The 25,453-nt window shown below is 33.2% G+C and overlaps 2 protein-coding genes across 5 annotated transcripts; both read right to left on the bottom strand.

Moving 5' to 3' along the window:
* Positions 1-263: 263 nt before the first annotated feature.
* On the bottom strand, positions 264-11,892 carry LOC126814228 (WD repeat-containing protein 89). 4 transcript variants are annotated; one of them, XM_056099582.1, is made up of 15 exons: positions 11,813-11,849; positions 11,190-11,328; positions 9,595-9,760; positions 9,127-9,221; positions 8,750-8,834; positions 7,785-7,834; positions 6,912-7,017; positions 5,372-5,435; positions 4,901-5,032; positions 4,341-4,427; positions 3,969-4,013; positions 3,456-3,538; positions 2,934-3,039; positions 2,165-2,254; positions 264-1,234 (listed from the first exon to the last, which is right to left on the bottom strand). In XM_056099582.1, the coding sequence occupies exons 3-15, from the start codon at positions 9,705-9,707 to the stop codon at positions 1,178-1,180; spliced, it is 1,113 nt and encodes a 370-aa protein (XP_055955557.1). In that variant the 5' UTR covers positions 9,708-9,760; positions 11,190-11,328; positions 11,813-11,849; the 3' UTR covers positions 264-1,177. The 4 variants fall into 4 exon arrangements, with proteins under 4 accessions (XP_055955557.1, XP_050395216.1, XP_050395215.1 ...); XM_050539259.2 differs by lacking the exon at positions 11,813-11,849 and having other exon boundaries at positions 11,190-11,455; XM_050539258.2 differs by lacking the exon at positions 11,190-11,328 and having other exon boundaries at positions 265-1,234; positions 11,813-11,892.
* A 2,225-nt stretch (positions 11,893-14,117) lies between these two features.
* Positions 14,118-25,299, bottom strand: LOC126815158 (WD repeat-containing protein 88). The gene is made up of 10 exons (XM_050540711.2): positions 25,168-25,299; positions 18,946-19,133; positions 18,162-18,361; positions 17,285-17,348; positions 16,606-16,744; positions 15,963-16,089; positions 15,218-15,331; positions 14,905-14,975; positions 14,408-14,490; positions 14,118-14,207 (listed from the first exon to the last, which is right to left on the bottom strand). The coding sequence occupies exons 2-10, from the start codon at positions 19,057-19,059 to the stop codon at positions 14,118-14,120; spliced, it is 1,002 nt and encodes a 333-aa protein (XP_050396668.2). The 5' UTR covers positions 19,060-19,133; positions 25,168-25,299.
* Positions 25,300-25,453: the final 154 nt, after the last annotated feature.

Raw genomic sequence — 25,453 nt, 5'->3', positions numbered from 1 at the left:
CATGTTTAATGTTGTTATTTATCAATCACCATGTTGATGACCCCTTTATATCAGTAATAATCATAAAAAGTCCCAGGTAGGTGTTGTGAGTGGATAATTAAATGAAGTGCTTGCATTAGATGTGTGAACATTTAAATCTCGCTGACATGTAAAACATGAAAATAAATCTCATCAAGGAGCCGTAGGAGGGATATAGTACTAAGTGTTATTAGGAATAGGAACAGAACATACTCCTTTGGAAATGAAATGAAGTTTAATACTTTGCTTATTTTGAGACTAACATGGTCATTTTTATTGTATGCAATGTAAAGAATTATGCCTAGACAGCTGCATTTACAAATTCCAACTTATCAGAAATTTTACACGTATTGCCATATTTTACACAGGATCTCAGTTTTTTGGCCCATTGGAAAAACTACATGCACTTAATGAGTGTCAATGACAATTTTAGACACTAGAGTACCCACAAGCTATTTCAGATTAATCAATGGAAATAATTTCAATTAATTATCAATAAGCTTCTCGGTCTTATGGACTTATAACAACAAATAGTTTCTACATTTATACATACACTTTATATAATAATACAAAAAATAACAGGTTATAACAAGAAGATTCGGTCATCAACATTAGGTGCCCAAGTACAGGGATTCACAATCACCGGAAATCTTTTGGAAGGTACAGGGGTTGACAATCACTGGACGTCGTTTGGAAGAGCAGGGATTGGAAATCACTGTGTTATGGCCCTGCCACACTATTCGTAATGTACTAGTGTATGCCAGCATTTGTAAAATATCATTCATACACTGCAATACGCTGTCCTAAGCTAGGGGTATGTTAGACATAGGTTGTATGTTTCAAGCATGGTCGCATACGGTGACATACATAAGCTACTCATAGATTCAATATGGTAAGTATACAAACAATTCTGTATTTTCAAGGTCATTTTGTGTGTATCATACGTAATAGTGTAACAGGGCCATTAGTAGTAGCGCACTTGTTCTAAAGTTAATAGCATCAAGCATCCCAGGTTTGCTACCTGATTATTATTTCAGTTGAATTATAAACTACCACAACTGACATTAAACTTTCATAATATTGTAGCTTGCAGTTTCTTAAATGATGTTCAGAGAGATTAACTTCGTTCAGCACAGGATAATAATGTTACTTTATAGGATCATCTTGAGTAGGGTTGAGATTTCCTTGATGGTGTTTGTTTCATCTTTAACTTTCCCTGAAATCAAGAATTAAATGTATTTATGTCTTTTACTGGATTCCTCCATTGACCTTTGTATTGTGAATACTGGTTGGGATCGACTGTGTTTCAAAACATGGAAATTTGCAAAAATTCTGTTGAAACCAGGAGACTTTATCATGTTACCAAGGTTTTAAGAAAGGTAATACTTCACACCAAATTGAAAAAAAATATGTTATAAACTGTAGCCTCCATCATTTTAATAAGGTTTACAGATTATAAATTGATTGTATCGTTTTTGGAAAAGGGAGATAACTCTGGAACGAGTTTGCCCTCTCATGACCTCAAACCAAATTTGCAAAAGATCTGTAAACAACCGTAGCCTCCATCGCAATAACAGTTTTTGTTTAAAAAAAGGTGGCTAACTCTGAAACAGAAGGGGGTGGAACACTCAATATTAATAAAGTCACCAATGTTTCACACCAAATTTCAAAAGAAATCTGTTAAAAACTGCAGCCTCTATTGTATTAACAATGCTTTTGGATTGGAACAGAAGGTCATGAACACTGTATGTCCATAAAGTTCCTCCTCGCATGATTTAAAGTCTAGTTGCATCAGAACACTTTCTTTAATAAAGGATACCATTTGAACAATGGTGCCTAAAAATATTCCATAATTTAATTTAATTCCATTAACTGTCATAATTTATCTTATGTTATTAAAATATAGACAGTCAAAAGGCTATCCGTTACATACACACATATACAGATAAATCATGTCAATACCGGTAGGAAAAAAAAAACCCAAGAAGAGATGTACCAGTAATTGAACTGTTTCTATCTAAAGGAGAATGTTGACGTTTTTCTATATTTTAAAATCAGACAAATTATGACAGTTGATATATATATATATATATATATATATTGGTGAAATTACAAACGTACAGATGTGCTATACTTTATACTTTACCTTGCGTTCTATGCTAGAAGTAGTAGTAACAGGATCGGATGACCATAAACACAATAAAGAGTCTTCTCCACCAGTAATTAATGTACCATTCTATAATATACAAGATATAATTAATTGTAATAAGGCTAAGGGTACTGTTTTAAAAAGCAGCTATAATCCTTATCTACACATAAATTGAATATTTTACTACAACTTTATTGAAATTTTGTTTTCATAACACTATTCACACGTCTAGGAACATGCAAAAACTGAACTGAGTGTTATTTGCTACAGGTAATCTTTACAACACAATGACAATGCGCAGATTTTTCAATCAGCAACTGGTTCCATACACTTGGAAATATTGTTGTTCTTGTCCTTCTTAGGGAGACACTCTTAAAAAAAAAACCCTAAGGCTCCGCCAATTCTAGTACAATCAACATAAAATTTCTCTGGCATACTTGTTCTTTGGACAATTACGCATTTATTGACAGGTTTTTGACATCACAATTCCAAGATGGCTGCAATGACATCATGGAAGGCTCCTGGTTCATACAGTAAAATCATACTTATTTGTTGAGATTATGAATGAACATTTTGTAACGATATGTCATCATAAAATTGTAATGATATGTCATCACAAGCCCTATTTCAGTATTTCTTTTTATTAATTTAGTAAGATATCCTACTTCAATTATGTTGGCATGTGGATAAGAATGTAAAATTCAATTTAATTTAAAATATTTCAAGAAGGTAGATTACAGGGTTCTTAATCCATATAGCAACAAACCTTATTATTATAATATATACATCGGACTATTTCTGTATGACCTTTTGATAGAGTAGAAATAACTTCTGTACTTTTACTAGAAATATCTAACAACTTTATTGTACCACTAAAATTAAAAAGAATGCACAAATACATTATTCAAAATTAACTAATAAAATGTGACAAACATTACAATTATGTTGTTATAAATGCATATAAAAAACTATTTACCTAAAGCATCCTCCTATACCGACGTGAAGCAATATTCAGTACAATTCATAATCTAGTGATAAGAATAGAGATGAACCGCTAGAGTTGTTATTGACAAATCAAATACTTTTAGTAAAACTATTGGCCAATACAAATATTGATACCAATAATTTGTATATAAAATAGTTAATAGTTATTTAGACCTATTATACATGTTATTGTTGATCAACACTACATTACTTAGCGGTAAGCTGATTCCAAACGTATGGCACTGAATTGGAGAATGCTTGTTTTCCAAGCTGTAGAATTACATGAGAATAGCTCTGAACTTACGTTTTATTGCCAGCAGCAATAATCTGTTGTGTATTATCTTCTGTCAATATAACATCTATTAGGTAATCCACACTATCTTCTCCCTAAATAATATAAAATCTATTAATATAATCTATACCATCTTCTCCCTAAATAATATACCATCTATTAATATAATCTATACCATCTTCTCCCTAAATAATATTACATCTATTAATATTCCCTAAATATTTTTTCCCATATTTACAGGAATCAAACTAAGAAATCAATACAATTTGAATGTCTTTCACCGGCCTCCGAGAGTCACTTTAATTCATAAAGGTGTTTGTCCACTCAGCAAATGTTTTGAGAGTAGGAATTGATCCTACTTTTTCAACAGCAAAATATGTCACCTTAAGCAATTAACTACTTTGACTCAAGGACTATTCAGACAAACTTTGTATAGTTGACAAAGGCATTATTATATTCATATACTCCTTTGAAAGTGTATTTCTTCAAGGCAGAATTCTCACACTCTATTATTTTCTAATTTACCTTTAATTTATCTTTAATATCTAAAACTTCTTTCAATAAATCACCCTATAATATAGGAAATAGATATATATAGAGACAGATAAAACATGATCTATTATTGTATATTTTTATTTTAATTAAACTCACTTATTGTAGATGTTTTATTGTCAACACAGCAGTGTTTGACCATTCCAACTGTTTTGGCATGTCTACTGCGGAAAAAGATTATTTTTTAGTGGACATTAATCAAGATATTAAGTCAGACAACACAGAAACAAATACTGTACTTTTAACATATCAGAAATGATGTAATGTCATCAACATTGTGTTCTCCCTTCAGCTATATTTCATAGGTATGAAATCCTAGATTAAACAGAAAAGTGTTGAACAAACCTCAAATGCATCCCAACTATGATAAGTATCCACATCTGTTATGCAGTATATATTTTCATTATCCACACCACACCATCCTATTCTAGCCTGTTTAATAAAATATTTTATATTATCATAACCAGAAATCTGTCTGAGATTTGGTGGATAGCTTAGCACGATTTATACTACTTAGTTTTAACACTGTAATATTATTTTCAATATTTTTCAAAGTGAAATTTATACATCGGTGCATTTGGCAGGTGGTCATGGGGGTCCACCAATGTGTTCAGAGATTATTCAGGCAAAAAAAAAACATATCTTAAAACAATAATTAGGGATTAGGGGGCCCTGGTACTATTTTCAATAATTTTAATTGATAATTCAGACAAATATTTCATAAAATCCTAATGACAATGGTTCAGTTTTGCCTATGAATTTAAAATATGGTATCAAAATTAAAAGTTCCTGGATTCCTGTTTGAAATTACAATTATGTAATGAAGGCGGCAAGTTGTACCTCATCCCACCAAATAACCTTCCATACAATAACCCTGAACATTGAAAGGGAATTCTAATTATTACCACAAAAGATTCAGTATTTAATGTTGTTATTAAAGCATCATCTTCATCTGTTTCTGTTAGATTAAATATACAAACTAAACCATCTGATGCTCCACTAGCAACATGATCTGTTTTATTAGGATGAAAACACACCTACAAATAATATCAATGTTTGTTATACATGATCAGTTTTACAAGTATAAAAACACTCTCTACAAATAATACATGATCAATTTTATTAGGATGAAATAACATCAACTTTTCTTTTTATACATGGTCTGTTTTACAAGGATAAAAACACACTCTACAAATAAAATCAGCTTTTCGTACATGATCAGTTGTAAAAGGATGAAAACATAATCTACAAATCATCTCAAAGATTGTTATTTCTTAAACTACTAAGTATCACTTGAACATTTCAACCTCACAGATGTTACTATAATCCTATCGGCTTAGATATGGATAGATCTTAAGAAACATTGTCATTTTTACCTGTACTATTTCATTGTCAAAAGATTCGCTATAAGAACCAAGAAAAGCTGCTTTTCGTCTGTCCCTGAAAAAACCCAACAAAACATTTTATCAATTGTTAGATGTCTTCACAATAAATAAATGATAACTAAAATGTCCACGATCAAACTCATTTAAGGTTTTGAAGTACCTGGTAGTGAAACTATACACTAAATTTCATCACTCTCTATCAGTTAGAATCAAAGTTATCTTGTCCCAAAGCATCGACCAATGAAATTGCTTAGCTCTGCTTAGCTTTAGTGGGAAATATTAATCATTGAACTCAGACAAGACATTCACCTAATGAACATCTACATCAAGTTTAATCATTCTACCTCAATTAAAACAGTAGGACGTTAAACTCCATTTCATTTCATTTCATTTACCTCAATTAAAAGCAGAGTTGTTATGTTCCAAAGTCTTGACTAATCAAATTCCTTATCACTACTTAGCCTTAGCAGAAAATGCTCATTATCAAACTTAGTCAAGGTAATGAAACCATATACCAAGTTCCATCACTCTCACTTAAAGGGACAATAAAGAGCTGGCAGTTCTCACTATAACAGTTAAAAACTAGATAATGTAAAGCGAATATGCTGAAAATTTCAGTCAAATTGTTCCACTCTGAACCAAGATATTAGTGCTCGAATTTTAGGCCTAGCCTCGATCATCATTACTAAAGTCGGTAGGATGAAAAAACATAGTCTTGTTATCCATTTTTAAATTAAATCATCAATGAGCATTGAGCAGCAAATCGAATTCAAATCCAGTGAAAATCTGACAGAAAAGATGGCATCGAGAGTTGATTAAGGTCTTTTCATGTTAATAAATGTCTAATTAATAGTTTATATAACATTTCAGGACTGAAGAAAGACCTGCAATAGGCAGATTTAGCTCTTGCATAATGTATGTTTAATTAGAACTAAAGTTATCGTGTTCCAAAGCATCAACCAATCAAATTTCTTATCTCTGCTTACCCTAAGCAAAAAATGCTCATCTTCGAACTCTATCAAGGCATTCGCCTAATGAACGCGTACACCAAGTTTGAACGTTCTACCTCAATTAGGAGCGTTATTGTGTTCCAAAGACTCGACCAATCAAATTGCTTAACCCTCTGCTTATCCTGAGCAGGAAATGCTCATTTTGGAACTTAGTCATGGTATTGATGTAATGAAACTATACACCAGGTTTCATCACTCTCACTTAATAAGAACTAAAGTTATTATGTCCCAAAGCACAAACCAACCAAATTGCTTATCTCTGGTTACCCTAAGCAGAAAATGCTCATCTTCGAACTCCATCATGGCAGTCACCTAATAAACAACAACACTAAGTTTGAACATTCTAGCTCAATTAGAAGGAGAGTTATTGTGTTCCAAAAAGTGTGACAGACAGACAGACAGACAGACTGACGGACAGACCCATTTTAATAGTCCCCTGCTTTCTTCGAAAGTCGGGGAACAATAATTCAACTAAATGTATGATGAAAGCAAACTGTTTTAACATGATGATGTGTACATACCAGAATATTAAATATGCATCTTTGTCAAAATCCACATCAGTACCAGCACAAATCAATCTATCATTACAGCTTATATCAACACTGCCAAAACCTACATTAGTTTTACCTAGAATATATAATCTTAAAAATAATTCAAGGTACTCCTTCACAATTCTTTAAATCTCTTTCAAAATGTCTATCATCATACAATGACACATTAGAAAAGAAATAAAATATAAAGTTATAGAAATATAAATGATCTACAGTAATGTATCTTAGTACTGTATCTATTTGTGTTCTAATGTCTTTTACGTTCAATATCTAAAAGTATGGATACAGCAGAATCTGTACGAGCAACCATTCCTTTTCAGTGACATCTCCTTGTAATTGATCACAGTAAATTCCCCCTGTAGAAATTTTTTGGATTCAACTCTTTAATAAACGGTCACTCCTGTAATTCAGCCCGCTGTAACTGTTTTTGCACAAATAATTAGAATTATGTCATTAGAGTGTGATGGGTTAAACGTAATAATATTTAGGGACAAAATCAAAGGAGGATGAAAAGGTTTTCTATGTACAATGAAACATTCAAACAGTACCCACAGCTTCTATTCTCATTATTTATACTACTCACAGAAACAAAATGATACTGTGTAGATCTCTTATACATATAAGATGTAGAAGATAAGGTTATCAGGAGAGGATGTGTTAAGTTTGTATCAGATCAAACTACCACCTTTTTGTCAAGTTACCACAATCACACCACCACTTTGCAGTTTACACCCACCCTAACTCTTTTCATTATTTGAGTATCCACCTTTGACTGACATGTATAGAGGTCCAAGCAGGGGAAAGTCATCTACGTAGAAAATTCTACATATCATATTTACAAACCTTGGAATTGTTGAACTTCATTTTCTGGTTTACACCTTAAATCCCAGCATCTATAATTAAGTTTTATGCAGAATTATAAAATTTATACAAAACTGTTGAAGTTTCTTATATGTGCACTGCTGCAGTTAAAGATACATTATGGGAGATTAGATAAAGAGCTGGCAGTTCTCACTATAATTGTTAAAAACTAGATAATGTAAAGGGTATTTGCTAAAAATTTCAGTCAAATTGAATTTTCGCCCTAGCCTCGATCATCATTACTAAAGTCGGTACGATAAAAAAAAACATAGTCTTGATTATCCATTTCATGATTTAATCATGAATGAAAGTTGAGCAGCAAATCGGATCCTAATCCTGTAAATATCACAGGCTAGCGATGACATCAAGAGTTTATTATGGTCTGGATAAGTTTATTAATGTCTAATTAATAATTTAGATAACATTTCAGGCCTAAAGAAAGACCTGCAATAGGCAGCTTTGGCTCTTGCATAATGTATGTTTAATGTGATAGACAAAAATTATTGTGAATAGATAAAACAGGGGAGTACAGTACATTTTAGTATGTAGAGAATAGTATGTATTAGTAAGTATATATTATGGTTACGGTAGAGGTGCTAATTACTTCAATTGTGAACAGGGGGGAAAAAAATGATTCTGCATTTACCACATGACTGAGTCTTTTAAAGGTATGAATGCTAAGGATTATTGGAAGAGTTCATTCGTTCGTTCGTTTCTGGAGTTTTACGTCCACTTCCACCTAAGGTGATATCGTAGACAATGGAGTTCATTAACTTCTTAATCAATACATAATAATCAACACAGAGACTGGTTCATTATCTTAAATACTGAATGGTTACAACTGGCTATATCTGACAATTAATAGCCTTGAATATCACCAGATACAGTAAAAACTAAAAAAATCTATCACTCAAGACTGTCTTGCATAGTAATGTTATATATCTCACTTCACTGTTTTATCTCTGGAACAAGACAATAATATATTAGGATCTTCTTTTCCAAATGATATACCAGTTATAACATTATTATGACCTATAATATAGAATTAAAATAGATATATCATAATAAACTTGATACAATTCTATACATTCATGTACTATTTTTAAAAGGTGTCATTTTATACATACATAAATTTTAAAGTCACTAGATGTCTTTGATTTGGGTCAAATATTGACGATATATCTTACATGTTGATTTTTTTCTTGGAATGACAATCTGTGTTTCTTGAAAATTTCACTTCAATGATAAAGCCAATGCTTTACATGATAATACAAGTTTTAACAAAAGCATAAACTTTCTTGGTTCATTTAATCTCATCAGTTACCTTGTATTTGTCTTGCACCAGCTAATGTTGTCTTATTATATAGACGTATACAGTAATTACTACTTGTAGCTGCTATTAAGGAGCTGTTGTCTTCACTGTTAACATAAAAATATTACTATTGATGTTTTGTATACTACTATTTGTCTGAAACATACCAGGGTTTCTGTTTCAAAAGCTTGACCGTCGACACTCAACATTTTTTATTGGGGTTAATAGAAGCCAGAATTAGCTAACCAGAAGTCGAAGTCAGCTTCAGGTAATACAGTCGGTAAGTTTTCATTCCCTTTAATACTTGAATGAAATATATTTCTTATGTTCAACATAGACATACATGTAGGGCTTGATACAGAAAAGTTATCTCCAATCCTAAATTGCAAGGAGAATTCGTGGGTAATTTTCCACATTTTTTTGTTAACAGAAACGTAATTCTATGTTTTATCCTAAGTTATAGATATAAAGAAAAAGTACCTTTGATTCTGTGCTGCTAATGCTAATATGTATTCCGGTTCTGTTTTAGCTAAAGATATTGATGATTTATGTGTTAAATGCAATTGTCCCAACAGTTTGGCTAAATTCTCCATACTCCAACAGTCCTCTTAAGAAATACAGCAATGCTTTATGATAGGCCTATACACTGGAAACAATAAACAAAAACATTCTGTATGTATGATGATGTATTTCATTTGTTTCTTTAGTCACTAATCACAATCAGTCGGCATGTATTACATGTAGCTACAAGTTCTAGTAAGTGTCGTACGAAGGCAGTGTATATTATGCTTAAATGACTATTACCAGAGAATTTTGCCATCTGATACCATTTTCCAATGGATTGCTACTGAGCACTTTTGTGAGAGGGATCTTGCTTGTGGTGTGTTAGGGTCGCTACAGTCAAGCTGTCTTTTCACTTGAATTCCCTATAGTTCAAATCCTTCAAGTGCCAAGAAGACACTTCAGAAGTTCAGGATTTTTTAAACCTGAATCCACTTGCCAAAAGCACTTAACACCTGTACAATCTGTTATAGACAAATGCAAATGAAGAAATGTAGGCATAAATACAGCTTGTCTTGACATAATTCCTTTTTTTGAAATTGAAGAGATGGGCACGGTACATAACCATAGAAAAGCCATCATGATCAAACATAATCTCATTTGAAATTTATTTTATGGCCTGAAAAAACATGTATTGGCTATCGATGTACGGTATGTTCAGGTGGTAATATAATTGTGTAATGCATAGAAAAATATGGTTCAGAACTTTCAAGAGGAAACTAGCCTGGAAAATCCCAAGGAAATTTCCTGGCTAACACCTGGAAATCCTAAGTTGTGAGCTAGTACCTTAGTTACTGAGCAACAGTGCTCCCACCTTGTCATTCAGTTGGAGTACGCTGCCACAGTGTGGGACAGTGATGGGATTTTGCTCGTATATTCCGGACTTGTCCGAATCTTTTTTCCAAACGCCCAAAATTGTCCGACCGGGAATATGCCCAATCGGACATCAAGACATGGTGAATAATATTCAAAATTCCGAAATTAATAAAGTTTACTGAGTGTATAACTACCACTCAACCCGATTATCGTCGATAATACGCTGGGTTTATTAGGTAATTAAGTGATCAACGTATTTATCGTGTTATACCGTCTATAGTATAAACCTACCTTGATTTAACTACTTAATCTGCCTTGATTGACTAACTTAATCCTTTGTCGGACAATTCATCAATCTAATCTTAAACAGAAGTTATTGCTTTCCTTTTGTCGGACTATTCATCAATTCAATAAGAATTGGTACAACACCACCAAAACCCACATCAACACCCTGGAGGCAGTACAGCGTAGAGCCGCCCGTTTCATCATGGGAGACTACAGCCAGACCAGCAGCGTTACAGCTATGCTCAAGGAGCTCGAGCTCGAGACTCTCCAGATGAGAAGGGCCCAGGCTAGAGCTACCATGATGTACCGGGTAGTTCATAACCTGATAGACATACCACCAACGTCTCTCTGGCTCGCTAACGAGAGGTCACACCAACCGATACCTCCAACTATCATGCAGTCTCAAGGCTTACCAAGACTCCTTCTTCCCTGCCAGTATCAGTCTGTGGAACAAACTGCCAAGACATATTGTGGATGCCGATACCCTGGATATCTTCAAGTCCATGCAGGATCGGAACGTTCCAGCCCTAGGCAGCCATGTCTGTTTTTATCCTGTTTTTAAGAAAATGTGAACTCGGCACAACACGATTTTAATCTTTTAACCATGTGCGAATATATTCAACTCAGAATCCGGCACATTATCGGAAGAAGAAGGAGAAGAAGAAAGACAATTGACCGCTACGTATGACTATACTATGTCTATGGTATTTACAAATGCTTAATTTTTGAATATCATTAATCAATTAACTCAACTTCTGAATTATCGGGGGGGGGGGGTATAATAATAATATGATATATTATGGATCATCGGATGAATTCTGGCAATCTGATCTGATGATATAGGCCTACTCACTCACTCACTGATACTGATAGTAATATATTAGTATAGTGATACAGATCAATTCGTCAATAATGACAATTGTTTTATTCACAATATTTACTTTCACCACAGTCAAGGGAACATTTCTTTGAATTAATATCGCGTAAATTTCATTAAGTAATGGATTTAAACTGATTATATTTACGATTTATTTACCACGTGCTTTTGTTTACATCACAAAACAGCCATGTTGTAAATAGAGTTCTCTCCCCTTATATTACAATATAGAATGATTATCCAGACAGAGAGAAACCCCAGCAATCCATTAATTAAATTAACCTGTCGTTTGGTTACTTTTACTCATATTAAACATTGGAATAACTATTTGATATCTTATAATATGATTCTTAATTAAATTTTAATTTTCTTCAAATGCTTACATTGTAAATTAATTATTATTTTAACAATTTAGGATAAAGAAGATTAAATAATTTTGTGAGGTACAGGGGCGGACAAAAAATGAAAAAAATAATTTTGTCCGATACGTCTAAAAACCGGCCTTGGAGCGATGATATGATCATGTTCTATGTGGCCGGTGGCTTTAACGGGCCACCACGCCCACTGGAGAGTGGAATGGGCTGGTATAATAGACTTTCTGAGTCGGGTGTGCTGGGTGTGAGTCGAAGTTCGGAATCCTGCATAATAATATGACGATATGATAATTTCACAGGTTGATGGTTGTGAATTACTTGCAGGTCGGGTGGGGGAGGGGGGTAACAGTACACAATAAAATGTAGAAAAGTGAACAAAATTTCAATTAGTACCGGTAGCTATGTATTGGTTAATGGTCGAGAGCGAGACATTAAGTAATATATTATTGTAACAACATGAAGGCTGTGAGGCCCGAATGTTTTTACAATATATTACGCAATGTCTTAAGCTCGAGACCATTAAACAACTTAAAATACAGACACTTGCACGTGCTCTGCAATGAAATACGTCACTCGAGTTCAATATTTTACCAAGTTACGCTTGGCACATTGCCCGTACGATTATTTGAAATAATGGTACTCCAACATCAAAGGATGACGTCATATCTGTATTTTAAATTTAATTAACCCAATCTGACATGAACTAGAGCTATAAAGCTAAAGGCTATGATAATTTTAACCATCTTCTTTATATCAGCATAATTTTAATTCATAAAAAAAAAAAATAATTTCTTCGTTTCAGATTTATTAGATAGATTACATAAAATTAAAGTCTACATTCTGAACATACAGAAACTAAAAAAACTAAAAACATGTAAATTACTGTTTAATGCTTTAAAATGGATGGAATGAATGCTTTGTTGGTCAACACAATATATCACAGTTAAAAGGGAACATAAATCATTCTCTATAAATAAATGGCAAACTTAAAACGTCAAGTAGGATTGCTGATGTAAAATTTCTGTGACGTCTATTCCCCCCACCCCTCCCCCCCACACAAAAACATCACAAGATTTCACAAAGTCATCAAGGAGAATAAATTATAAAAACGATGACTAAGAAATATAATATCACATTATGCATGAAATATTGATCAAAAATGTGTAAAGTATCATATCTCAGGTTCAGCTACCGGCAGCCATGTTTCTGCTGTATTGACAAGACGACAAAAGACACAAACAGTAATATCACCAAACGTATCTAGTTGAGCCATAGAGAATGGTTTACCACATTTAGAACACTGAAAAAAAGAAAATCAAATTTAAAATTCTTATTTTCCTTTATAAAAAAAGGAATGGCGTTTAAAAAAATCTCACCAACAGAATACTTTGGTCATTTTCCACAGTCAATGCTACGGAGGTGAATTTTGCTCAGACTCTGGCGGTTTCACCAACTCTTCTTCAAATTCCTAATGTTCCCAATGTCAAAGGGTTTTTTTTTCTGTGCATTTCAATGTGTGCACGGGCGATGTACTCAAGCTGGATTATAAAAAGAACCTTCCTCGATACTCACACATTAAATCTATGATTTATATTTAATAGCACAAGTTTAAATCACATACCTTTATAACTTTTAATCCAATTGACTTTCTGTTCTCTAATACAACAGGTATTTTATCTGTATCTTCTATATTCCATAACCGAACTGTTTTATCCTACAAATAATGTTATAGAATAAAAAACTCAAATATATCAGTATATACATATAATACTTTCTCCTGGCAGGCTCAAATAGCTAAGAGTATAGTATGGCAATCAGTTTTATTTTGATATTTAAAGTTGCTGATGATCATTTGCACTTTTCATATCTAAAATGTACCGTACATACTAAAAATGTACCGTACATACTAAAAATGATTAGTTAACATTTAATTAAAGGAAAGGTTCATGTAAAGACATTCTCCGGAAAATACATTAATGTATATATTTCTGATAATTAAAATGTTTTTGTCCACTGAAATAAAACAATATCAATACATTTAATCATGATTTAAAATAAAATATAAATATTTCTTTTGTATCTATGGAAGTTTAAATGATAATAAATCTTACACTAGAACAAGATAGAAGCCATTTTTGGTCTTCACTGATGACAATATCATTCACCCAACCTGTATGTCCCTGTAAATACATAAAATATTATATATAAAAACACAATAACCATTTATATGGAATACAATCACTGTTGTTTTGGTTTTCTTTAAAAGCTGCGCTTATATATAGGGCAATCAAATAACAGTTTTCTTTATTCTTTTTTATACCTATAGTTGCAAGGGAACATTTTTACAATAATAAGCTTAAAAATAAAAAAGAATACTAGCCTGTAACCTAATTTTTTGGACAAAGTTATCAGCATCCCATATAATAATACTGTTATCATAAGATCCAGTAGCTAATGTCAGTCCTGTCAACAACAAAATTTATCAACATTAAAACTAATTACTGGTACAATAGATTTTGTTACAGTTAATAAATCACCAATATGACGATGCTTGTCTTTACTCTTAAGTAAGATTTTTATTTTCTACAATACCGGTAGGTGAAAAATACCAAGTTCATAAACAGTAGCCTACTGCACTTGGTGCGTTTTAATATTAAATATGGTCATTATATTTTATCTGACAACATCACCTGGCAAAAGAGTGTTTTTTGTTTATCAACCAAAAATTGATAGAATCACTGTAGTAAACTATATAGCCATATAATAAAGGAAACATCTTTCTAGAACATCTCATAACACTTCACATGTAACTTAGAGGTCCGTAATGCTATACTTTTGGACACATATTTTAAAAATTAGAAGTTGAAAAAAAAGTACCATCTTGAGTAAAATCACAACAGCTTACAGAACCTTCATGTCCTCCTCTTAGAGATTCAGGTCCTCTTGATCTATATTGAAATAAATATTAATGATTATTCAGTCTGCATAACAAAAATGAACTGTGTTATGCAAGTGATTCATATTCACAACTTTGTACACAACTCTCTTACATACTATGAAATAATTTGCTGGTTTTTTTTAGATCTATTTTTAAAAAATAGTCAGTGAATCACAATAAATCAGAGATAAGAACAAGAAAAGATCAAGAAAGGTAAAATAAAATAGAAAAATCATCTCCTATAATACAAACCTATACATTCCAGTAGCTATATCCCATATTTGTATAGATTTATCCCAGGATGTTGTAGCAAATTTTCTCTCTCCACCAGATATAGAACAATCGGATACAACATTTATATGACCCCTGAAAAAAAAAAGAGAACATTTTTAAAACAATCCAAGAGTCCTCCCAGTTCAGATAGATGTCTCTAAAGTGTCTTTAGCTCATTAGTTTACTTTTTAATCCAATTTCTGGCTCCTTCATGGAAAATCACAATGGTTAGATATACTGATCGAATTTGGAAAGTGTTGGACCGTATGAGCACAGAAGTAATTATATTTCAGACAAGGTAATTTTCAACGGACCGACACTTTTCTTACATTTGGAGGAGACACTGAGTTACCCTACAAATGAAACCAAAACAACAGGCCTTCTGTTATAAGAATATGAATGAATACAATTAAAAAATGAGAAAATAACTGATAATATGATTCCAAAATTAACAATCTTTGTACAAACTAAAAATTAGAATTAAAACAAAATGTGCGATTCGTTTGTCTTTTTAAGTACCACTGCATTGCCCCTACAACTAAATCTCTCAGCTACTACGCCCGGCCTACCAGTTCTTTCTTATTCTTGAATTACTATAATGTGATAATGTTTACAAAGAAATCAAATTTAAATTTCATTCTGTGGTTCAATTTAAAAGTTATTTGATGCCAGACAGACAGATATAAGTGACAGTATAAACCCAATGGGCTAAATGAATACATACTCTAATTTAATGGTATTCTTGCAAGATTTCAAATCAAAGAATTTGGTTGTTCTGTCCATAGACGTAGTTATAACTTTATCATCTTCAGGTGAAAACAATATACTTGTTATTGTACTAGCATGGTAGTCTAAAAGACACAACAATAGAATATATATTATAGATAAAAGCAATTAACAGATACAGTTGAACAAGGTGGTGTTTTATGCTGAAATTTTTTACATAACTCATACCAAGTCTTAATTTGTGCTTTAATACGAAAAGCCTATAATCAACTCTCTAGATCATTGGATGGTTCCAATTTTAAGTAAATTAGAATGCTTTGGCCATTTAAGGATTTAATTTTAAAAAATACAAACAGTGATAACTTTGCTCAGAATAAATTAATTTGAATGAAATTTTCAATATATTCATTTTGCATTATCGTTTTTGAACTATTATAGCAAGATGACCAGTTCTGTATCTAAATGCACCTTGAACATTGTATTCACCAGTTTAACTTACGGTGCTCATGTTGGCAATGGATATGTGGGGAGAGGGCATAATGTCTAAACAGCTGCATTTCACAGCCAACCCTTTTTTAAAATCCAACACATGTACACATACATACACCAGATGTTCCAAAGGCTTCAGGAGAAAGAAATACCTTTGAGATTAAAGATCACCTCTCCAGTTTTAGCATTCCATATTTGTAATCTGTTGTCCATATCTGAGCCTGATGCCACATATTTACCATTATGTGAAAACTTACAACATGTAATAACACCTTCATGACTACCACTCCACTATATAAAGTAAAACAGAAAAAACAATTAAAAGACTTCATTTCATTCAAATATAGCCTCAAGGTAGCAATCATTGAGGATGTCAAATAAACTGGTAGTCAAATTTGTTTTGTTTATATCCATTGACCTTAAAATTAGATTTAACTTCTAGTTGGCGGTAATAAGATCATTCGGGACTAACATATTTCTATTTCAAAAATTTGCTATTTGAAAAACTCTACTCCTTCTCACTTATATTTCCAGGGTTGATCCCATGACTTACATAGAGAACAGGCTTAAGATTTACAGTGCATGGCCACCACTGCATGCATTAATCTACCCATCCACCCATTCTACTTAGGTTTGCACAGACAGGGTTTACAAATAATCTTAGTCTAAAGAGAGAAATATTATCTTGAAACTGGTTACCTCGGGGTTTTTTTTAGCTTTTCATTAGTACAAGAAATACAAGAAACTTTAACAGGAACGGGAATTTTTATCAAAATAAATTCAATAATGTACAAACTGATATTAAATAAAATCAATTATTTCATAGTTTACCAAAGTTTCTGCTGTTTCTATATCGGTAACTTTAACAATCTTATCCCAACCACAGCTTACAAATCTAATAAAAAAAATTTAAAAAAAACTTAATGCAAGAGAAAGGGAGAGAGAGGGTTTAACGGCCACTCTACACAAATCAGGTCATTTTGGGACTAACATATGGTTCAATTTTATTTCAATAATTCACTTGTGCGTATGGGTCTTTAGCAGAGGGAGAAAACAGGAGGACCTGGAGAAAACTCACGAGGTTTGACAGGCCACCCTACTCCTTGTCAGTACAACCGGGGAATCAAAACCATGCAAGTTGATTCAATGACAGATGTTATGATACAACGCGCACGCGCAAACCATTCAGCCATCCAACCCCCCTTAATGAAACAGTATTTGAATATTATATTGACAAGATATCTGTGATTTGGGTAAAAAATAAAATTGTCATGTTCAATGGATTCTGTATGTTTCTTTGTTTGTGGGATGAAATGAATTTTCTCATTGATTTGGAATATAACAGAGTTTTGTATTCCACCGTTGACACAGTAAGCCAAAAATTAAACTAACATTAGTAAACAAACCAATTTTTGCTTAATCTTTTAAAACAAAATTTAATCCTATACACAGCTTGCTCATTATTAATAAAAATAACACATCAGATCAAAGCAATTCAATACTTTAATTCAACCTGAATCAAAGAGAATTGAATTTGAAAGAGAACAGTGTGTATTCTTATTTTTATATTGTGCCATGTTTACAAATCTTAAAAAGTTTTATATCCTACTTTTGTAACTAAACATTTTGGGTAACATTTCCTTCAATAATTTCAAGAAAGTACACCAAGATATTTCAATGAAATACAAAAAAATATACATGGAATTACTTAGTCTGATCTTCATTTGATAATCTAGCTTCATTAACAGCCACACTATGGATACCATCAAATGATTTCTGTACTTCCCCTGTATCAGAACCCCAGATTTTTACACTTTGATCATTTGATGCTGTTAATATCATATCCTTCTTAAAAAATTGACAACTGTTAACTACATCATTATGTTCTTTAAATACTCTGACTTGAACCTTAAAATAATCATAAACAAATACAAATAAAATCCATGTATAGCACATGCATTCATTTAAATGAATAGTTAACAATCATTCAAATATACATGTATATCTATTTTCCATTGTGTAAATATAAAAATTAACAGAAATTTGAAAAATAAAATGTCTTTTAGACCACACAAATTACAGGGGTTTTTTTTTGAGAACACCTACTAAAATATTTGCTTCTTATATTTACATGTACGCTGGGTGAAACGTACTTGGTTGCATTTATGACAAGACTTTTATTCAATCTTTTAAGTTTTGAGATTTTAAACAAAACATTCTTCACAAGACTTAAGAGGCTATTTATTTATCAGTTAAATTGATTTGGCCTTACAAGTTTTATAGCTTACTCCATTTTCAGTTTTCTATCAATAGATATCATTTTGATTTACAATTTAAGAGAGCAGATAAGAATGAAACAAAATAAAACTTTTATCTTCAAATATAACATTAATAGGCTAAATGCACATATATTGCAAAAGTAAATCAAGACCCTTTGAAGTTAGATGATGGTTCTACCCATATTCAATTCTGACATAAATTAGTAGCTATACCTGAGCTAAGGCTTCATGTGCCCACTGTGCTTGTTGCTGATTTGAATTAGCTAAATTCAACTCTCTTGTTAATTCTCTGGCTATTGCCAATGACTGCGGGTCATCAGCAGACATGACGAAATAATTATGTTCTTCCACCAAATACTTCTAGGAATAATATTGACTTTGTTGCATTATCATTATGCAAGCTAAAAGGAAATATAGAAATAAAATATGTCTTGCATTTTTGTGTCACAACGAAAAGAATGGTACAGAAAACCCAATTGTATGCTTTAAAAGTTATTAAACATAGATTAGCTCACACCCCTATATAATAGGTAAGAAATAGCCACAGCTATACCACAGGTCAATTGCTGTCTTTAAACACAAGAACTACCATTACTCTCTTCAAATAAATTGCCTTTCAGGTTGGACAAATATGAGCTGATGTAGATGAGTTTAAAGTAGCTAAGTCTTTAACTCAGTATCATCAATAGTCTTCAACATTGCAAACACGACTTGTTGGTCAATTTAAATTAACATTGATATTGTTATCTTACCGTGAAAAGATGGGCTTCTGGTATCCAATATTTAAGACACAGTGAAAATTTTAAACCTGGCACACAAATCGCATGCCAGAATACTTTCAAGCAGCGTTTGTAATGAAGTGACTAGATGAACAAGGCTAAACATATCCCACAAGGGAAGACTACCAGAGTAGACTGGAATAACCAGACGCCAAGATTGCCATTCAATTTGCACTCTTTGCGTATTTTGCTGAACATAATTGATTAGAAATTACAGACAAAACAGAAACTTCCGTTTTGTCATATATGGCCGAGTTACGTAACTTTGTGTGTTACCCTATATTTAGATTTTAATGGCTTCTTCTGCCAAGCTCTTTAGCAGAAGGGGACGTGTTTTTAACAGCATGTTGTGTCACGCATACAGACTCTTGCGAGGTAAGCAAGGTCTTATTTTCTCACTTAAAGATACATTCCTGTGTACAAACTGGGTGATTTAATGGTATATATGGACTAAAAACATATTCAAACTAATTAATTTGTCATAATTTTGCTTCAAATCCTTCTCAAACATTGTAATTGCCAAGGAATGCCCTGCTATAAAAATTCGATCAAACCAGGTCATGTTTACGCCACGTGACTTACCTCTCTCAGAAGTCAGAGGAGAATTCATTGCATACACGAGGCGATGTTGTCTTTAATCGCTTACTATTTATTACATATATTGAATCCTTATTAAATTCTCGGATTATCCACTACCCGCGTCTTTTCCGTCATTTTTTATCTCAGAAAGTGTTGTACGTCTAACTCTTCATAAAGTTTATCAACTTGTACATCAAGCGCTCAATGTTCGTGTGTGACCTTTGACATCACACGTGCAGAAATTCCTAATCATTGGGCTGTCGATTAGGGGAACCCTTACATTTTTGTCCTGTATATGCTCCATGAGTGTTTTTCGGGAAATCCAGTATTTTTCTAGTAAGATTGGATATCTCTACTTTCCATATATACCAAAATTGCCATACTTTTATTGGAAATAACCACCTCATAAATATTTTTCTGGGAACCCATCTTTAAATGTTCTTTTACATTGTACTGGCATTCATACAATGTAGGAATTAACAGGTGACCGTTTAGCAGTAAAAAGTTGCCAAGTAAAATTAACTGGGGTTCAAAAGTTTTTCGACAAGGATTCAGTAGCTGGGTAGGGCGGTTCCTGAACGTAGGATGAGGATAATGAGACCTACGTTCAGAGCTGAACTAGCTGAGTAGTAGCTACGAGAACGTAACTAAAAACGCTGAGATATACTGATGTGCTTGTTTTTAGCTACGACTGGATTCCTTTAATTCCAATTGCAAACTCAATTTCTTTATTAATGCATGTACCATCTTAAAAGTAAGTTAATTTTATACTATTAGTACTTATTACACATACACAGCCCAAACTACTGAAACAACATTCATTTATCAGCAAATATTGGCAATAGGCCTAAAGTAAATCAAGCGTTGTTTTTATCAAAATTGATTCAGATGTTCATAATTACGGCGTATTACTACTGCGCAACTCTGATCAGATTAGTACTTTGATTGTCTATTGCACACGAGGCCCCGCCTTTATGTGTTACAGACGTAAATTTAAAATGTTGGAAAAAGCAATCTACTGTCGCTTTGATTTAAAGGAGCTAAATCGCTAACATTTGGGACCTAGAAATTGACAAAAGTGGGTCTCAACGCATATAATACTGTAATATGAATGTATATAAACTGATTTACATTCAATGGTTTCCGTTTTTACTCCAATTTCAAAATCAGTTATGTTCGGCGAAATAAGCCAGCAGTCTCAAGCGAGTGCAAATTTCTAGCGTCTGGTTATTCCAGTCTACATACGCCGTTTGATTTGGTGCAATGTGTCTAGCCTCGTCCCTCGAGTCTCTTGATACAACTGGGGCTGAAGCGCATTATGGTACACGATTCGTGTACCAATGGCAATGGACTGGTAAAATGTTTATTTTGTCTTAAATGTTGGATATCAAAAGCCCATCTTTTTCCGGTAAGATCACAACATGAATGTTGATTTAATTTGACAAATAAATCGTGTTTTCAATGTTGTAGATTTTGGATGATATTGAGTTAGAGACTTAGCTACTTTAAAAAGAGGGGATTTGTACCCGTTTCAGGTAGGATTATATGCTTAATTGTAGTTGGATGTGGCAGAAATATTATAAATAACAATAGAATAATCAAACGTTGTTTTGATTAAAAATATTCTCAATTTTGTTTACAAATGCCGGGTGCGAATCGCTCCCGCATGTGCTCCGTTGACGTTAATAACTCCATTTCTTATCTCGAAACACGGAGGGTTGAGAGATAAGAATTATCTAGCTCAGTAGCTGAGTAGTACTACTACTGTGTGAACCATCGTAAATTTTAAACGGATTTCTTCGATTATGAACAAACTACTTAACTTTGGTTATTATAAACTTACCTGTGTGTTTGTAATGAACTCCCGTTCGATAAAATCAATTGCACAACTAATTATCACAACGATGAGAACAATTTCTCTCTTGAAAAATTTGAAAATTTACTTGTAATTTCGACAGAGTCGATGTCAACAATGTCTTCGTGACGTATTGGTCGATTCCAATATACCTGTTGCGGGGGTTGGTTAACATTGAAAGATAGTTTGACAGCGCGATCATTTTGATCGTATATGGGTTTGGGCGACGAAAAATATCAATTGAAGGCAATTACATAGGAGATTTATATGGAAACCATTGATCGCCAGTCTATCAAATTTTCTTCACAATTAAAATATCACTGATTGCACGGATACTCGTAAAAATAAAGTCATGTATAAACTATAAATATCCTATCTTCTTTATGTTACAAATAATTTAACAAGGATCATGAAGCTTACCTCCGAATTCTCCGAGTGTATTTTTAATTTTATACGCATTCTTTCGATCGAATAATAACCGCTTCAGTAACATCTTTAAGCATGTTGCGGCAGCCCTCAGCGTGCCTATTGGGTGCCCGGGTGGGTATATAATGCTACTAAGCCCGTATGACCCCGTAAGAAGCGGAACATTAATTCTCGATTCGACAGTTTTGACCGAAGTGTGATAAAGCCCGTAAAACGAATGTATAGTTGTGTTTGTGCGGCATGCGTGTTCAAAAGTAAATTATCCCATCCGAGTCGCTAATCAAATAATTAGAACAAAATATTTCAAAAAGTAAAGCTATAAAATTTGCAGAGATTTTACTAGAATGTAAAAGACGGTAACTAAATACAGGAATGCGGGTAGTTATGTGTGCGAACGCTCAAACTCAATGCCAATTGTCGTAGGTATCCAGACCACTCGGACCAAAGACTACTCGGACCAAAACAAGACCAGTCGGACCAATTAAACAAGCCAACAGTGAGGCTGATGTCCCCCGCCAAAATACCAAAATAAATAGATGACACATTAATTTATCGCACATTTATTTTTTTTAAAGTATCAAGCAATCAAACTGATTATCAACTATACACTTAAGTTTCATCACTCTCTATCAAAGTTATCTTGTCCTAAAGCATCAATCAACAAGGCATTGACCTAATCAACACATACACCAAGTTTGAACATTCTAGCTCAATTAGGAAGAGAGTTATCGTGCCCCAAAGTATCAACCAATCAAATTGCTTATCTCTGCTTACCCTAAGCGGAAAATGCTCATCTAATCAAATTGCTTATCTCTGCTTACCCTAAGCGGAAAATGCTCATCTTCGAACTCCATCAAGGCATTGACCTAATCAACACATACACCAAGTTTGAACATTCTAGCTCAATTAGGAAGAGAGTTATCGTGCCCCAAAGTATCAACCAATCAAATTGCTTATCTCTGCTTACCCTAAGCGGAAAATGCTCATCTTCGAACTCCATCAAGGCATTGACCTAATAAACACATACACCAAGTTTGAACATTCTAGCTCAATTAAAAGTTATCGTGTCCCAAAGCATCAACCAATCAAATTGCTTATCTCTGCTTACCCTAAGCGGAAAATGCTCATCTTTGAACTCCATCAAGGCATTGACCTAATCAACACATACACCAAGTTTGAACATTCTAGCCCAATTAGGAAGAGAGTTATCGTGTCCCAAAGCATCAACCAATCAAATTGCTTATCTCTGCTTACCCTAAGCGGAAAATGCTCATCTTCGAACTCCATCAAGGCATTGACCTAATAAACACATACACCAAGTTTGAACATTCTAGCTCAATTAGGAAGAGAGTTATTGTGTCCCAAAAAGTGTGACGGACAGACAGACGGACAGACAGACGGACAGACGGACGGACAGACGGACGGACGGACAGACGGACAGACAGACGGACAGACAGACAGACAGACGGACGAACCCATTTTAATAGTCCCCTGCTTTCTTCGAAAGGCGGGGGACAATTATATTATAAGGCTAGACAATATGCTATTTATTTATTATTAAATCACAATACAAAGAAGCAAATAATTCTTATACGGAATTCTTATATTTAGTTCAATTTTGTGTACGGAAAATAAATCAACGATTAGTTTTAAAATTAATTAATAATGGTGCCAAAAAAAAATATCAATCTAGTTTTTCTTATTTACTCCTGCAATGAGACTCGGTATGTCCAGACTTTTGACAGTTTCTGCATATACGGGTATACTGTTCTTGTCTGATAGCCTAATTTTACTTTTTCCACATTCGCGGTATCCCCAGTGGTTTCATTCCGTTCTACCCAACTAACCCCTGGGTTACTATATATGGGGGGGGGGGGGGGGGGGTGAGACACGTTTTCAAGTTATCCGCCCTTGATGCGTTAATATAAACAGCACATAATAATACGAAGACCGGACGTTTATATGCCCCTTTTTAAACGTGACTACAAGTGTGGTTCTCGATATTTTGCGATTTGGGATACAATTATCAATTTATTCAAACAACACATTATTATTAGTTCGAGTAGTCATATTAAAACACACACAATTATCAATTTATTCAAATAACACTTTATTATTGGTTCGAGTAGTCATATTAAAATAAACACAATTATCAATTTATTAAAATAACACTTTATTATTGGTTCGAGTAATCATATTAAAACAAACGCAATTATCAATTTATTAAAACAACACTTTATTATTGGTCCGAGTCGTCTTTCTGTTGGGTCCGAATAGTCTTTTTGTATGGTCCGAGTAGTCTATTTGTTTGGGCTGAGTGGTCTATCAGTTGGTCTGACTGGTCTTGAACCGAGTGGTCTTTGGTCCGAGTGGTCATGGATTCTTGTCGTAATTGTACTTGAATTTCCTATGCTGTCACCCCTAATACGAAATGATATCTTCCGCTGATATCTTCCGCAGAGCGACGTAACCATCTTCCATATTGGTATTTTTCTTTGGGAAACGTTTGTGATATTTCAATTTTTCAAGAGAGAACTTGTTTTCATCGTTGTGATAATTAGTTGTGCAATGGATTTTATCGAACGGGAGTTGATTACAAACACACAGGTAAGTTTATAATAACCAAAGTTAAGTAGTTTGTTCATAATCGAAGAAATCCGTTTAAAATTTACCAAGACTCAGACAATAGCTGAGTAGCCAGTACTGTAACTTATCTTAGACGAATAATACGAAATGAACCCATTTGCATTTTACTGTTAACAATGTATCCACCGTAACTGAATAATTATAACATACATGTTGTTGTGAACCAATTTTTAAAAAGTCAGCAGTTTGTATCCCTCTTTCTTGGTTTGTTTTCTTTTTTCAACTTTCGTTTCCATCTGTGTACCAGAAAGCGTTCTTATCACTACAAATCAGTTGTCGTAATTTTAGGGTTAAGGTCAGGAGATAATTTCATTGTCTTTTTACAACTCATCCAAATAGATATGGTTTTTATTATGGCACGTAATTTATACTTGAGAAACTAAAGGTTCTTGTGTAAGAAATATTGCTTTTTACGACACTAAAAATTTTACGACAT

The sequence above is a fragment of the Patella vulgata genome, chromosome 3 (assembly GCF_932274485.2).
Source record: "Patella vulgata chromosome 3, xgPatVulg1.2, whole genome shotgun sequence".
Lineage (NCBI taxonomy): Eukaryota > Metazoa > Mollusca > Gastropoda > Patellidae > Patella > Patella vulgata.
Note: the sequence above shows the minus strand (reverse complement) of the source record. Positions and strands in the feature narration are given on the sequence as shown.

What these genes read in the sequence shown, in the direction of transcription:
- LOC126815158 (XM_050540711.2), bottom strand. Translation starts at nt 19,059, where the DNA reads ATGTCTGCTGATGACCCGCAGTCATTGGCAATAGCCAGAGAATTAACA. An exon ending in TAGAAACAGCAGAAACTTTG is followed by an intron (nt 16,745 to 17,284) that starts GTAAACTATGAA and finishes TACTTTATATAG; the next exon opens with TGGAGTGGTAGTCATGAAGG. An exon ending in TCCAAAAAATTAGGTTACAG is followed by an intron (nt 14,208 to 14,407) that starts GCTAGTATTCTT and finishes ATGTATTTACAG; the next exon opens with GGACATACAGGTTGGGTGAA.
- LOC126814228 (XM_050539258.2), bottom strand. Translation starts at nt 9,707, where the DNA reads ATGGAGAATTTAGCCAAACTGTTGGGACAATTGCATTTAACACATAAA. An exon ending in TGAAGTTCAACAATTCCAAG is followed by an intron (nt 7,018 to 7,784) that starts GTTTGTAAATAT and finishes TATATATTCTAG; the next exon opens with GTAAAACTAATGTAGGTTTT. An exon ending in TAAATACTGAATCTTTTGTG is followed by an intron (nt 4,428 to 4,900) that starts GTAATAATTAGA and finishes TTTATTAAACAG; the next exon opens with GCTAGAATAGGATGGTGTGG.